Source organism: Nothobranchius furzeri, chromosome 6 (genome assembly GCF_043380555.1).
Source record: "Nothobranchius furzeri strain GRZ-AD chromosome 6, NfurGRZ-RIMD1, whole genome shotgun sequence".
Lineage (NCBI taxonomy): Eukaryota > Metazoa > Chordata > Actinopteri > Cyprinodontiformes > Nothobranchiidae > Nothobranchius > Nothobranchius furzeri.
Genome location: NC_091746.1, coordinates 41,219,448 through 41,235,085, shown reverse-complemented (window position 1 = coordinate 41,235,085; position 15,638 = coordinate 41,219,448). Strand labels below are relative to the sequence as shown.

At 41.0% G+C, this 15,638-nt stretch overlaps 1 protein-coding gene across 4 annotated transcripts in view; it reads left to right on the top strand.

Moving 5' to 3' along the window:
- LOC107396981 (probable flavin-containing monoamine oxidase A) overlaps positions 1-15,638 on the top strand; it is a 125,653-nt gene that overhangs the window by 85,703 nt on the left and 24,312 nt on the right. For all 4 annotated transcript variants that reach the window (XM_054744140.2, XM_054744141.2, XM_070552727.1 and 1 more), the window contains one exon: positions 9,614-9,714. In XM_054744140.2, the coding sequence (XP_054600115.2) occupies positions 9,614-9,714 (101 nt within the window). The remainder of the gene's footprint in view (positions 1-9,613; positions 9,715-15,638) is intronic.

Here is a 15,638-nt window from a genome sequence, read left to right as displayed (position 1 = left end):
GTGTCATGTGCCAGTACAGGTGTAAATTACCCTAAACATCCTAACCATTGGCAGGTGAAATGAAGAGCATTGGTTATCTAATTACGAAAACACCTTGCAGTGTGTGTGACACTGGGAAATTAAACAAGCAGTTGTTTCAAGTTGACGCTCAACACATTGGTAACCCATAACTTATATGGCTGAGCCATTGCTTCTCCACTACAGCAGGATCAGGAATGTGGCATAGGACTGTAAAGACCCTAACATTGTGTACACCCCCCACCCCCACCACCAACATTGTGTGATTTCATTGTAAGGCGAGCTGTGTGCGTCTCTCTGAGGAGCGACCAGAGCCACCAGCAGAGGTGACTGTATTATTCCATATAGACGTACTACCTTTAGTCAGACAGTCCTGTCTGTCCTGCATGGTAAGTTTGGGAAACAGATTGCCAATTACTGTCAGGGAATGTCCAACTTTTACTAGTTTTAGAAAGCAGTTAAAGGGATGGCTTGTATCCACCCAAATCTGTAAACAAAACTAGGCAAAGCAACTCTGAGTCATACTGTGTGTGTGTGTGTGCGTGCTTGCGCGTGCGTGTGTGTGTTTAACTATTCTGTTTAGGACTTGTTCTGGCATATTCACTGACCTTCTGGAGACCCATGGACCTTATGGGAACCAAAGGCCAGTCCTGATATTGCGGACCCACTTTTTTAGTCCTGTGGGCTAGGTTTGGAGGTTAGGTGTGAATGAAGTTTGCATTACAGCTAGGTTTAGGAGTAAATAAGGTTCTAATGTGGGTAGAAATACGAACCTGTGTGTGTGTGTGTGTGTGTGTGTGTGCGCGCGCCTGTGCTTGTACTTACTACATACTGAGGACCATTTTCACTATTTTCCCTATAATATGAGGGCCTGTGTGTGTGTGAGACCATTCATCTTCTTCTTCCTCAGCTTCTTGTCATGCTGCTATTTCTGTTGTTTCTGTCTTTATCTGCATCATGTATGGTATGTTGTGGCATCATGTGATGAAATTGTTCATTTTAATTCATATCTTTTATCTTAATTCTTTTAATCATTTTTATTTTCATTTTTAATTGTTCTTGTGAAGCACCTTGCGATTTAAATCTTGAGAGACACTGTTTTAAAGCAGTTTCTTCTTTGTTTTATTGGAATGTTTGGGTACAACATAACTTGTGACATTGCTTATATGGGTTTTATCCATGCTAACTGACATACTGTAATACTTTATCTTGATGTATTTCTTTATTTATTTTTTATCTGATTGACCGTAGCTAACTCAGCCTGTACCATCTGGCAGAGGGACAACGAATAGAAACCAGCCCTGACTGAAATTGGGTGCATTTGCATTTTGTAGTACTAAATGCGCATTAATGGAGAATGTCCCTCTTGAGCATTTAAGTAAATGAAATAAATCACAAGAGGGAGGACTGGGGAATTGATTAGTAAACATACTCATAAAAAAAGATTTCATTACATTTTACATTTAAATTCTGAAGCTTCCACACCTGTAGCTGCTACACACAAGCTGCAGGTCATTAATGCATGTGAAGAGCTGTGTCTGACCAGCTAATGGCCTGTATTTCTGTAGCATCTTCTGCAGCTAATGCTGTTGAAATTACTGAAGAAGATCATGCTGATTACAGAAGTAAAGGGTCAGCTGGACTTTATTGCCTGATTGTCTGCATACCAATAACCTACTGGTTCCCACCCTAACATGTGTTCATCTGAACCACACACACACACACACACACACACACACACACACACGGTGCTGATGAGCTATACTGTAGCCACAGCTGCCTTGGGGCACTGATGGAAGCAAGGCTGCCACCAGCATTCCTTCTGACCACGACCAACAGGCAAGGAGTGTTAAGTGTGTAACGTTTTGTAAGTGGTCACAATTAATAAACTGTCAATGAAGTTTGGAAGGTATTCAACAAGATGTAATGTTCCGTAAAAATATTAATCATTAATATTATTGAACCTTTAATATTCAATTGACACTGGAATTAAGTAATTTGGCTATGCCAGGTAACAAACACTTACCAATAATTTGACACAGAGGCAAAATTATAGTTCATAAAAATCAATTCATTTCTATATTTCTACGACTAATGATCATACAGGACAATTCAAGTCAATTCAAAGATACTTTAGATACTATAGATAAATGATTATTCAAGGTAAAATCAGCAAAGACAGTAATCAAACTTTAATGAAACATGACCTTTGATGTTATTAAAAGTCTAATTAAGTGTCTTAGAAAAGAATGTGATATCTGGAATTATAAAAATAATCAGTATGAATTTAGTGATGTTTAAGTAGTTATCAAGTTAATCTTAACCCATCCAACGCCAGCGTGCAGGTCTACAGTACCCGTGTGATGAGAGTTCTCTGTGATCCGGCTGGCCACGAAGTCTTCTCGACATTTGAGTTGTTCTGATTTCTGAATTTCATAGGTCACTTTAATGACCTTCTGACACACAGTGATGCAGAGGACTGTTCTATTCTGATCCTGCTGGACCTGACTGCAGCCTTTGACACTGTTGACCATCACCTGCTACTGGAGAGGCTGAGAGACTGCGTAGGCCTATCAGGAACTGCTCTGGAGTGATTCTCTTCTTATTTGTCTGAGCGTTCCTTCACTGTGGCCATCTCCAAGTTTAGGTCCTCCACCACCTCCCTCACCCATGGTGTCCTACAATGTTCTGTGCTGGGGCCTCTAGTCTTCCTCCTCTATCTGCTTCCTCTTCAGCACATCCTGAGCTCTTTTAAAGGAATCTCCTACCATCTTTACGCAGATGACATCCAACTGTACATCTCCTTTAAGCCCCATGAGATGTCTAAGCTGTAGTCAGGTTGTGCAGTGCACCAGGCTAAAGACCGAAGGTGACAGATTATTACGTCCCCGGCTCTCTAGGAGAGATGAGGAGGGGAGTAATAAAAGTAGTGTGTGGATTAAATAATAAACAGAGTGCTGTGTCACTAAAATACAAAGAATTTTATTACAAAAACAAAGTGGAATATTCACAAAGAGTCCTAGCAATACTATATACAAAACTAAAGGAGCTAAATACAAAAAGAGAACGAAAAACGCCACCCCAGAAGGGGGTGGGAATTTAATAACCGAGAATATAAATATATATGGGGAGATCCTAAATCGAGGTCAAAACCGGTCCAAAGTCTATAAGCCAAATGGTCAAAATCCTAAATCCAAATCCGTAATCCAAAAACCGAGAGCACCGAAGACTAACTATTCCGAGTTTTACCAAAAGAGCGAGGAAAAGAGAATAGAATAAACTGTTGCCAGTCTACTCTACCCTTGTACCTTCTCCTTGACTTAGAGCAAGGAAGCAGCTTTTAACAGCTGCCAAGTGATTTCAGTAGTTGGTAACAGCTGGTTACCAGGAGACAGGTGAGGCAAAGGCCTCTGGGGCCATCTTGTGGCCAAAAAGGGTTACGGCACGTAACACAGATCATTTGCTGCTGGTGGTCCCCAGACTCTGGAATAGAGCCCTGCACTGAAGCCCTAGGGCCTCGGGTCGGCCCGGCCCGCTTCTGGTCAACGACCGTGTAATTACCTCGGACACGGGCCGGGCCGGGCGCCTTTATTTTAATCGAATTCATAAAAAAAAATTGAAACACAAACGCAGCAGTAGAGCCCTGCGCGGGACTGTTTTCTTCATCCCGCTCCTGCCCGCTCCCGCTGAATTTCTGACCATTACCGCTTGCAACTGCAACGTGTGTGTTACACTCCCGCCCACACCTGTAGCGTGCATGTCTACTCCCGCCCGCAACCGCAAAACTCGGAGAAATCATTACCTCACAATAAAAGAGATGTATTGAGTTTGCGTCCTCTCTGGTCCTGGAGAAAACATGTCACAACCCGCGGCTCTTCCATCCATCTGATGCGGCTCTCTGTGCTTGTAAAATAATGAATGGATATTTAAATAAAATGCTTTATATTTTACTGAATTAATTTTATATCTGTAAGTCAATTCTATGTAAAGATTGTCAGCGTAAACCTGAACAGTTCCAACCCAGTCTTACTATGAGACCCGGTTGACGCGTCACGCTTGTGCGTAATCATAGGCGCTTTCTGAGCTGAAGAGATTCTGGGATTCTCCTCCTGGATGTGTCGCCACATTGGAGACAGGAACAAGCACTATTCAGCCAAAGTTTCATAATCAGGGAACATTTTCTAAGTGACAAGTCTCTCTGAGAGACCGGGTTTGGAAAACACTCGCTTCAGTGGGAGGAACCTTCCCGCATGCGCTCTGGTTCTGCGATGCGCTCCAAGCCAATCTCCACAACTTCAGCTCGCTGTGCACATATGCGCTGACAGTGAGCTGCGCTGAGCAGCTCAGATGTTCAGATGGGAATCTTTTCTTGGGTGATTTAGCTACATCTGCGATGTGTGTAATGAATAAAATGCCAGTTCAATCAATCCAATCAATCAATCCAGTTTATTTCTAAAGCGCTTTAAAAGACCCAGCACAGGAACAAAGTGCTGTACAGAAAGTACATTAAAACAATTGACTAGACAGAAAACAGCAAAGATAAATAAAACACATGATACATAAAATTAAACTAGCCCTATATTAAAAAAATAAAAACTTGATAAAACTTGATAAAACCGCATTTGAATCACCTAAAACAGCTAAAATAAAACAAAAAATAGAAACCAACATCTCACAAGGTATTAAAAGCCAGGGTAAAGAGGTATGTTTTCAGGAGTGCCTTAAAAACAGATAAGGAACTGGCCTGTCTTATCTCTAAAGGAAGTTCGTTCCACAGTTTCGGAGCTGCAACAGCAAAAGCGCGATCTCCTCTAAGTTTAAGCTCAGTCCTGGGTACAATCAGGAGCAGCTGATCAGCAGACCTGAGAGAGCGGGAGGGAGTGTAAAGCCTGGTTTATGCTTCTCCGTCAGCTCCGCAAGGGACAGACACGCGCGGATTGACGGAAGCGTTTTACTCTCATACTTCTCCGTCTCCTGGGGAGTGTTGCAAAGCAATTGCCCGGCAGGACCACAGAGGGCGTAGCGCTGTTCTGTGGCATCCTGTCATGTATCGGTCCAAGATAGTGTGTTTATATTGTGTTTTTTGTGTATATAAGACACTTTAACATGGACATATTTGTCTCTCATTCTCCCACCGCTTCATGCGCTCACCACCTCTAAACCCACGTTTCCTGTCATTTCCGTCCACAAATAAAACGCTTGCTGCGCATCTTTTCACTCCTCCAGTCACGGGAGGATGAAACGTTCATATTTTTGGAGTTTTTTCGCAAGATATTCTTCAAGCTTCTCCGTGTCTGCCGCTAGTTATCCTCGGCTCTCTTTGCAATGGCGGCGCTGTAAACAACAGCGGCGTCCTGACCAATCACAAGCTTGCGTAATCCGTCTCGTTCGACGGATGTTTAAAAAAGTGGGCTCGACTCCGTACGTACTTGCGTGCCCTACGCAAGGACGGATAATGGCGTTGCGTGTCTCCGCACTGACGCAGACGGAGAAGCATAAATCAGGCTTAAGGCTTTATCAGATCCGAGAGATAAGAGGGGGCGAGGCCATGAAGACCTTTAAAAGCAAATAAAATAATTTTAAACTGAATCCTAAAAGAAATGGGCAGCCAGTGAAGCGAAGCTAAAACTGGGGAAATGTGCTCAAACTTTCGAGTGCCAGTTAAAAGACGAGCTGCGGCATTTTGCACTCTCTGTAGCTGACTAATACAAGATGCACTGACCCCAATGTAGAGTGCGTTACAGTAATCCAGCCGAGTGGTTACAAAGGCGTGGATCACTGTCTCAAAGTGCTGCCGTGAAACAATTGGCTTTATTTTTGCCAGCTGCCTGAGGTGAAAGAAGCCAGATTTTACCACCGCCTTAATCTGATGTTCAAACTTCAGATCACAGTCCACTTTCGTCTGCATGCGTCGAGGTAATTCTTTCTATTCTTTCTCCGTCAGAATAAACCGTCAAATACGGGAACTATCCGGTCAACACAACACAAGCCCTGCTTTAGACTGTTTTGTTTTCTTGTGAAAATTGTTGGAAAGAGATAACATTTAACTTGATTACCACCAGAGCCAGTGCGCCGTTATCTCTGTGACGGTAAATGAGGGAAAAACAAATTGATCGGATCCTGCACGTCTTTTAACACATTGGTCAGGATTGACACACTTTGTTTTCATTTAGTTGGTTAAAAAAAATCGGGCTCTGGTCGGGCCAGAGAATCCTGAAAACCTTTTCGGGCCGGGTCGGGCTGGGGCTCCACCCCCTCGGGCCGGGCCGGACACGGGCTCAGATTTTAGGCCCGTGCAGGGCTCTACTCTGGAACTCTCTCCCACCGAGCCTGAGATCAGTGGACTCAGTGGACTCCTTTAAAAAGCAGCTGAAAACTCACTTGTTCAGACTGGCTTTTGTGTGACCATCGTCACCACCGTTTCCTTGTTCTGCTCTTGTTTCGCCTTTCCTGGGATCCACTGATTTCCCTCTTCCCTATTCATTTTGTCTCTCCCTTTCCTTATATCTTTTTTCTCATTTTAAACACATTTTAATCTTTTTTTTCAAGCCTCATGATTTTTATCTTGAGAAGCGCTATAGAAAATATCATTTTCTTTCTTTCTTTCTTTCTTTCTTTCTTTCTTTCTTTCTTTCTTTCTTTCTTTCTTTCTTTCTTTCTTTCTTTCTTTCTTTCTTTCTTTCTTTCTTTCTTTCTTTCTTTCTTTCTTTCTTTCTTTCTTTCTTTCTTTCTTTCTTTCTTTCTTTCACTTAACTCCTAACCCTACTATTCTTTCACTTAACTCCTAACCCTACTATTCTTTCACTTAACTCCTAACCCTACACATGCCAGTCTAGCAATAATTAGGTAAAAAATTACCCCCAAAAATAAACACAGAGTCAAAAAAGCAATCAAGTTTATATCTGAGAAATGGTTCAAGGTAGTTCAAATAGTTTTGGAACCATCATCATCATGATACGTTGGGTCCAGACCTTCAGAGACCAGTGGGAGGCATACCCTTAAAAACGTGGGGCTGTTTTGGCAACACAAGTGAGATATACTAAAAAGGTATTCAGTCTTTGTAAAAGTTCTCAACTTTAATTTCATGGTCTACTTATTCTTTGGTAGGTTAGCACAATCCCTGTTGAGGACAGTAGTGTTCAAATATTGATGAGATTCACTGGTTAACTTTTAAATCCCACAACTTGTGATGAGAACTATATGTGCTTAATGTTTTGCAACTTGGGGATTAGAGGTGCAATTTGACTATCTTCTTTCTTCTCAGATTTTGAAAGGGTTTAGTACTTTTATCCTTCATAGATATGTCTTTGTTAGCAGTTAAAACTTATCGTGTAGTTAGATGTGTTTTAACAATACATTGTAATAGAGACTTTGGTTTAAACTGTTTGGTTTCTTCTCAGCTTGGACTGCCGTCATGTCAATTTTAATCATCCATGTTGTCAGAAGGAGAGCTGCCAGTTGTGTGTCAAAATTCTCTCCAGGGTCAAAAAAAAAAAGAAAAAAAAAAGAATAGGTACAAGTAAGCCTGCTTAACAGCAGAGGTGGAAAGAGTACTAAAATGTCCTACTTAATTACGAGTACCAATACTTTTATAATGTTTTACTCAATTACAAGTAAAAGTGCTTGCCTAAATTTTTACTCAAGTAAAAGTAAAAAGTATCGTAAACAAAATGTACTCAAAGTAAAAGTTACTTAGTTACATTTTTGTCAGCGTAAGGATGGCTACATCTAAGTAGTGCTAAATCACAACGCCAGTTCACAATTCGCTTGTGTGCGCGCACACACACACACACACACACACACACACTCAAACACGCATGGCTTGAAGGAGGGATTTCTATCCAATCAGTGAGAACAGGACGTGCACATCGATTGGACGAGGTTTTTTTTAGGATGGTAAGTTTCAATTGTGATTCAAATTATTCTTTATTTTGAGAAAAATCATTTTTTTAGATGCCATCAGCATGTGAGGTATCTCAATGTCCTCATGACAAAACTCTAACATGAGACTGCGCTCTAACCTGTCACATAACGAGCTAAATGAAAGTCAAACATTTCAGATGGACCGTATGACAGCTGCTAACGTTGGCCCTGCCCTACTTTACCTCTACATTACAGTTCCTTTATCCATGTCCATCCTAGAGCTCCTTTCTGACCTTCATGCTTATTTAGAGCAACTGATTTTTAAAGTAAGCAGACAGAGTTCATCCTTGGTAGTGGGTTCACTCACTCATTTAACCCTTCACCACTGAAATCAGTTTGTTCATTCCGATCCTCCTAAATAATCCTCCAATCATACATCTGGAATCCTTATAGGTCCCGTAACGTCCATCCTATCAGAATAGGCCTTGGGAGCCCAGGTGTTACTAGAACTAACGGTGTCTCCTCACCAGCGTGAGCCTCCAAACTGTGAAGGTTGGTCTCCAAACATGAACTTTAAATTCATGCATTTATCTCCTCTTGTAACACTTTAACATGTTTTAAAAGGCTAGTATCATGATATGTTACACCTCCCAGACCAAAGATAAGATTAAACATTATCATAAACACTGCAGAGACGTTATTATTTATGAAATATACGTTATTTTCCTGAGCCGTTACTTCAGCCAAGATATAAGATGCATGGATTTGATGAAACCATGCTGTCTCATACAGTCCTATATGTGTAACACACACACACACACGCACGCCATGACTAATTTAACTACATTGAATTGCTTTAGTAATAATTTAATCTCATATTCTGGAGTAAAATAAAGAAACAAGCTAAATCATCACATATCTGTGGCATCAAGAAGCATCTTCTGAGTTCAGACACAGGGATGGAGCACAATGTTTACACCTGAACAGTATCAGGATGTTTTAACTCACAGAGGCCTGCAGGTCTTCTGTTTTATGAGCAAAGCGCTGAGAATCCGCCTGTTATGAGCGCTAAACGTTAATTTTCCGCTTCCGTGCGGAGCGGTAGAGAAACACATTTCAAACACGGAACCGAGTCTCGCTACCGAACCGAGCAGAATTCTGATGACGTCACACTGGTGCGTGAAGGTGCGGGTTCCAACCCACAGGAGAGGAGGGAGAGAGGAGGTTAACAGCGAGTTGATCGACTGAACTGATGTCTTTGAGCTAAAGTGTACACCCCCACACACCCCCGGTTTAGACGCAGCGCTCATGCAGGTGTCTCTTTCCGTTCCGACGCTGCTTCACATAATATTTTTAATTTATTAAGCCTATAATTTATTTTTACTCAGTAACGGATATGATTTAAAATGTAGCGAATTACAATTCTTTTTAAAAAAACTTACTCAAGTAAAAGTAAAAGTACAGCTTTTAAAAACGACTTAAAAAGTATAAATATACAAAAAAGCTACTCAATTACAGTAACATGAGTAAATGTAATTTGTTACTTTCCACCTCTGCTTAACAGGCATGTTCCGGTTGAGTGTAGTGGTGTTGGGTGGGGGAGGTGGGTGGGGGGTGTCTGCATTTTGGCTGATGTTCGACCCATTGCATCAGGTCTTTAAACAAGTCATATCAAATCTTCATGAATAATAATCATTGCTTTTTTTGTTTTGTTACCTGTTTTGTGTTGAAGGACTGGGCAAAGGAGGAATACAGTGGTGGCTGCCCTGTCAATGTCATGGCACCAGGTTTCCTAACGTATTACCATCCCAGCCTGAGAAAGCCATGTGGCAGGTAATTACCCCCGCTGATGACAAAAACACATCACATCTCCTCTCCTTCCTCCTCACCGTGTAAATGATAGTATTGTTAACGTTTGCTAACTCTTCCAAATTAACCTTTTAAAAACTAAATTTAGGACTTTTTTATTTAATGGGTACTTTTCTAGACAACAGGCTGAGATAGTCACTATTTACTGAATGTGAATTCTATTTTTATATAGCAGAAACACCTATTTTACCTCTCCCTGCCACTGAGGTATTGCTCACTTCCACCCATTGCCTACAAATCACTGGAAAAACCATGGAAGTGCCTCTCCTATATATGTATATATTAGTCCAGTTCCATAGAAATGACAAGAGGTCATCAGGAGGTGCATTATCTTAAGAAAATGTCCCACGATCCATGTCTAATAGCCTGCACAAATATGCACAAGGATTCAGGAATTGAATTTCCATAATGACATCGAGTCTGCAGGGAGCCGAGGAAGCTCATTACATAACGTGACTCAAACTACGGCTAGGGAATGCCGGCCCTTCCTCTTTCCATTCCTTTCTCATATAGGTAATGGATTCCCAAGGGCATGCTGTGACCTTGACACACATTGAAATAGAGACAACGAAAAAGGCTGTTGCAGGCGCTCTGAACATTTTCTTTTTAATTACACAAACATGACAGTGTTAGCCTTTAGAGTTGAGATCACACTTGGTTTTTTATTTATTTTTTTGCATCTCGCTGCTGACTACACGGCTGTTTTTGTCTCAACAGTGGGCCATTTGCCAGAAAGGTCGACATGTGAGATGTTTACAGAGTTTTCCAAGTTTGTCATTCTTACTGGCCTTTAGTTTTGAGCCACACAAAACTTTGTTTTATTTATTTATTTTTGCAAAGTTTCATTTGTTTGGCAAGTGATCATCATATTCACTCGACAAAAGTGGAATGACTTGTTATTAAATTTAACCTTCACATGTATTTTCAGTCTGTGAGTTCATTGTTAAATAGAACTAGGCCAAGTCAGGATTAGCAGAACGTCTGCTCATCCATAAATCTGCCAAGAATGTCAAACATAAAAACTAGATATTGTTTGTGTCATTGGCTGTGTCTGCCTTTTATAGAAATGTGGATGCTGGGTGGGCCAAAACTGAAAAGTTCCAGTTTGTACTCAGCCAGGACAGTAGCCATAAAGAATAATAATAATAATACATTTTATTTAAAAGCGCCTTTCAGAACACCCAAGGTCACTTGACAGAAAATACTTAATAAAAAAACAATAAAACAACAATAAAACGCAACCAAGAAAAAACAAAGAGAAACAGTTCGGTAAAATCAGAGGTCGTAGGCAGATTTAAACATATGTGTTTTGAGTTTTGTTTTGAAAAGGGTAAAACTGTCGATGTTCCTGATGTCTGGGGGAAGTGAGTTCCAGAGTCGAGGAGCAGAGCGGCTGAAAGCTCTGCTCCCCATGGTAGCGAGACGGGCAGAAGGAACCGCAATATGGATGGAAGAAGAAGATGTGAGAGAATGGGATGGGGTGTTAATACTTATAAGGTCTGAGATATATGGAGGAGAGAGGTTATGGATTGCTTTGAAGGTATGGAGGAGAATTTTGAAGATGGACCTGAATTTAACTGGGAGCCAGTGAAGCTGTTGGAGAACCGGGGTGATATGGCGAAAGGAAGGGGTTCTGGTGATAATACGGGCTGCTGAATTCTGGACCAGTTGCAGTTTATGAAGAAGTTTGACCTCAGTATAAACCTCTAATTAACTTAACATTTTCATAACTGAAATGATTTGGGATTTAAGGGCAGCAGTAGCTTAGGAGGTTTAGTGGGGTGTCCAGTAATCGGAAGGTTGCGGGTTCAATCCCAGCTCCGGACAGAGAATGCTGCTATTGTGTCCTTGGATAAGACACTTAACCCACCTTGCCTGATGATGGTGGTCAGAGAGACCGGTGGTGCCTGTGCTCGGCAGCCTCGCTTCTGTCAGTGTGACCCAGGGCAGCTGTGGCTACATCCTCTGACTCTAAAAGGTGCTATACCAGTGCTGGTCAAAGTAAAAGTCCATATGTCAGTCAGTCACTTGAGGCCAGTTCAAATGGAGCCCTGGTGTGTTTTCCTCCTTGTTCTGATTTGCTTGTGCTTGTGTGAACCAAACCTATCAGAGTGCAGAACTAAGGAACCAAAGCTAGACCTGACGGAAGAGGTGGTTTTTGGTTGCAAATGAACTCCAGAGTGGTTCACTTATTCAAATGTGATCCAACGTCAATCTTCCACAAGTATGAGCAAAATACCCATCTGTAGTCAGGTTTGGGTTACATCTTGCGATGTAAATGAATGATAAATGACCCGCACTTGTATAGCGCCTCTCAAAGTAAGGACTCCAAAGCGCTTTACACTACAGTGTATCATTCATCCATTCACACACACATTCATACACTGATGGTGATGAGCTACGGTGTAGCCACAGTTGCCCTGGGGTGCACTGACAGAGGCGAGGAGGGCACACAAATGTCAGTAGCTAGCTGAAAATGAACCAACGGCTCGTTTGGATGACAACAACAAGATTAGTTAGGTTGTTCACATTTGTGCCGGATGACTAGGTTAATCGGTTTTGACACACAAAAAAAACACACACAAATGTTTTTAAATAGTTCATAAGCAGCTCAGGGAGAAGGAAGTTAGACCATGTTGTCAACTAACCCAGGATCAGAACACGCAATCATTCTGTATTTATTTCTGGTAGCCCCACCCTCAGACGATCTGACCAATTAGCAGACTGAATGCTCTCACTTGTTTAATGTGACACATAAGACTCTTTTATAAAGAAAACACTGCCAATTTGTAAGTAAGTATATTTTATTTTATAGCACTTATCACAGCCATAAAATCACAAAGTGCTTCAAATAAATCAAAACAAAATAAATCATAATGATCTCAAAACAAAAAGAGATTAATATCAGAGAAAATAAAGTCATAAAATTATAACATTTCACAAAACTAATGAAAAATTATTACAAATTTGAGTTAAAAATTAGAAAATAAAAGATTTAGGTAAAGGCAGCTTTAAATAAAAGGGTATTTAGCTGTTTTTTAAAAGTGTCCAGACTGTCAATACTATGTAAGGGTAAAGGAAGATCATTCCAAAGTCAGGGTACAAAAGTCTGGAAGGAGCGATCACCTCAACTTTTATATCAGGTCCTTGGAACTTCTAGAAGGTTCTGGTGTGTGGACCTGAGGGCTCGGGTTGGAGCATAGGAGCTTGACCATGTAGAGCCCTGAAAGATATAGTCAGTATTCTAAAATGAATTCAAAAGTTGATGTGTAACCAGTGCAGAGACATTAGAATAGGAGTGATGTGTGCTCTTCTGTTTCCTCCAGTTAGGAGCCTTGCTGCAGAGTTCTGGACCAACTGAAGGCGGTCCAGGGCTTTTACGTTAAAACACGTGAAACGTGTGTTACAGTAATCTAGATGGGAGGAGATAAAGGCATGGATTACCATTTCAACTTCATGCTTTGACACCAAACTTCGCAGTTTGGAGATATTTCTTAAGTGATAAAAACAGTTTCGGACCAATGATTTTTGAGTGGCCTTCTAGAGACATTGATTGGTCTTTTGCCGCAAAACTGAAGCAGCATCAGGGAGCCTCAATTCATTTATAAGTGGTCAGACTGTAGCGGTAATGTGGTGCAATTGTGTCCTTTTTACAAAAAATTACACAATGGTGGTATAAAGGGGGTTTGGGGTGGTCTTTGTGCTGCCACAGACTTCCCTTTAACTTGAACATAACTTGTTTTTATTTCTATTGAATCCGCGCTCAGTAACTGCCATTGACGACAAATGTCATCATTTGTATTTTGTTACTTGTGTGGGCATTGGATTGAGCCCCGCACCGTGAGAACAAACCTCCCACCTCTAAAAGTGATCTTCATCTGCGTACGTCACACATCACATGATCAGGGAGCAGAAAGTCCATGTGTTAGGAGAGCGTTTTTGGCAACTAATGGTAAAAAAAAAAGTGAGGCGCGAATCGGAAAAGCTTCTGCAGATCACAATTCGATCTTATGAAAGAACGGATAACGCTCGAAACACGTGGATTCTTCTTGATTTAAGAAGTGAGTCTACTCTTTGTTTTGATAGTTTGGGCGTAAGCGCAACATTCTGTGACTCTTCAAAAAATAGTGAAAACGCTGAAAAATGCTGGCAGTGAAAGGCTTTTCTGACTGGCAGTTAATGGGTTAAATTTTCTTGACAAGCCACTCCTGAAGATGTCTGTCCTCCACAGTCCCTGTGAACAGTCTGGTGATCTGACCTCCAGCTCTAACGGAGAGACGCTCCTGGGCATCTGCATCACTACAGCTTATCATCTCAGCTTATTCTGTTAACAAAAGCGGGACTTACCTCTGTGTTTACTTACATTTTCTATTAAGTGCAACGTGTTCCTTCAGTGTCAGTGATGCACGGTGGTTGGGTAGCGTTCCTTCGATGTCCGTCACAGCGGTGGGTGGGGGTTGAGCGGGTGCGCTTTACCTAATTCCGGGTAAGCTTGTTACCGGAAGACAAGATGAACGGCTCTCTACAGGGACTCGGCTCTCATTGTTCACTTTGAAAACCCGTTTGAAAGATTCAATTTGTTCGTGAACAAGACAATGTGACCCCCTGAAGCCACCCCTCATGGTCAACTGTCAAAAGGCCTAGAATCCTTCGAGACATTAGTTTTTATCCTTAGCTTGGCCCTCCCCATTTAGTTACATGGTACATTTCTGTTGGATCGGTCCATGGAAATGTGTCAAGATCTGTGTGCGTCATGAATCGTATCCTAAATGAACAAGATGTGAAAATCATGGGTGTTGCTGCATCTAGTTTTAGTGTGTAAAGAACAGACACTCCAGCATACTTTCTGTACCGGACAGATAATCAATGGCGACATTATTTTTTTAATTCTTTATTTAACCAGGAAGTTCCTATTGAGATTAAAAACATAATTTTCAAGGGAATCCTGGCCAAAAGGCAGCAAAAGTTACAGTTACAAAATGTTTCAGTTACACAGGCATGTTATGTACGAAATTACAGATGGCATTTACAACACAGGGAATCCATCTCAAGGGCTCTCAGTTTGGTTTTAAATGATACATGACTTTAGCCATGCCCCAGATTACATCAGTTATCCAACAAAATGTACTGCAGAATTCAGACCAGAGGAAATGAGCCACATGTGTTAAAATTAATTTAAAACTTCATGTCTCAGATCCAATATTTATGCTAACATTTATAATCTGAGTGATTATGCATTTTAAATTTTCCAAAATGCATAAACATTTTTGGTTAAAACTGTAGTTAGACCTGAAAATATCTAATTATTTGCCAAGATATTTGTAACATGATATTAAAAAAACAAATCTGTAGACTAATCTTTTTTATGTTTATCCAAAAGTTAGGACAATCATTATATCTGTGACCACTCTAAAGTCTATAATTGCCTTAGCACATCTGTAAAATTGCAAGAACTTCAAAGGAATCATCAAGTGTTGTTGCAGGAAAAAACCAGACTCAATGAAACTGGCTTTCATGCAACCCCTGTACCTCACACTTCGCATCCACAGGGACAGGAAGATTAAGACTCACCTTTGCTGCAGAGTATATGTTAATTACAGTTAACAGCTTCAGTAACAGCCAATTAACAAATGAAGAGCACCTCCGATTAGACTCTACATGAATATCTCACCAAGTTCGAGTGGCTGACACATCTCCACATCTGCTGTTTGAAAGCGACTGCATGACCAGGCAATAACGGTCAGATTACTGCTAAGAAGCCATTACTGTTGGAGAAGGGGATCCCCTAAGGCCTTCCAGCACAAATAAATAGCGCTAATGAAAATTGTAATTTACGTGATGTTTCTGAAATTTTTGTTTTCATTCCAGCAGTTTTGTCTGTTTTAGCT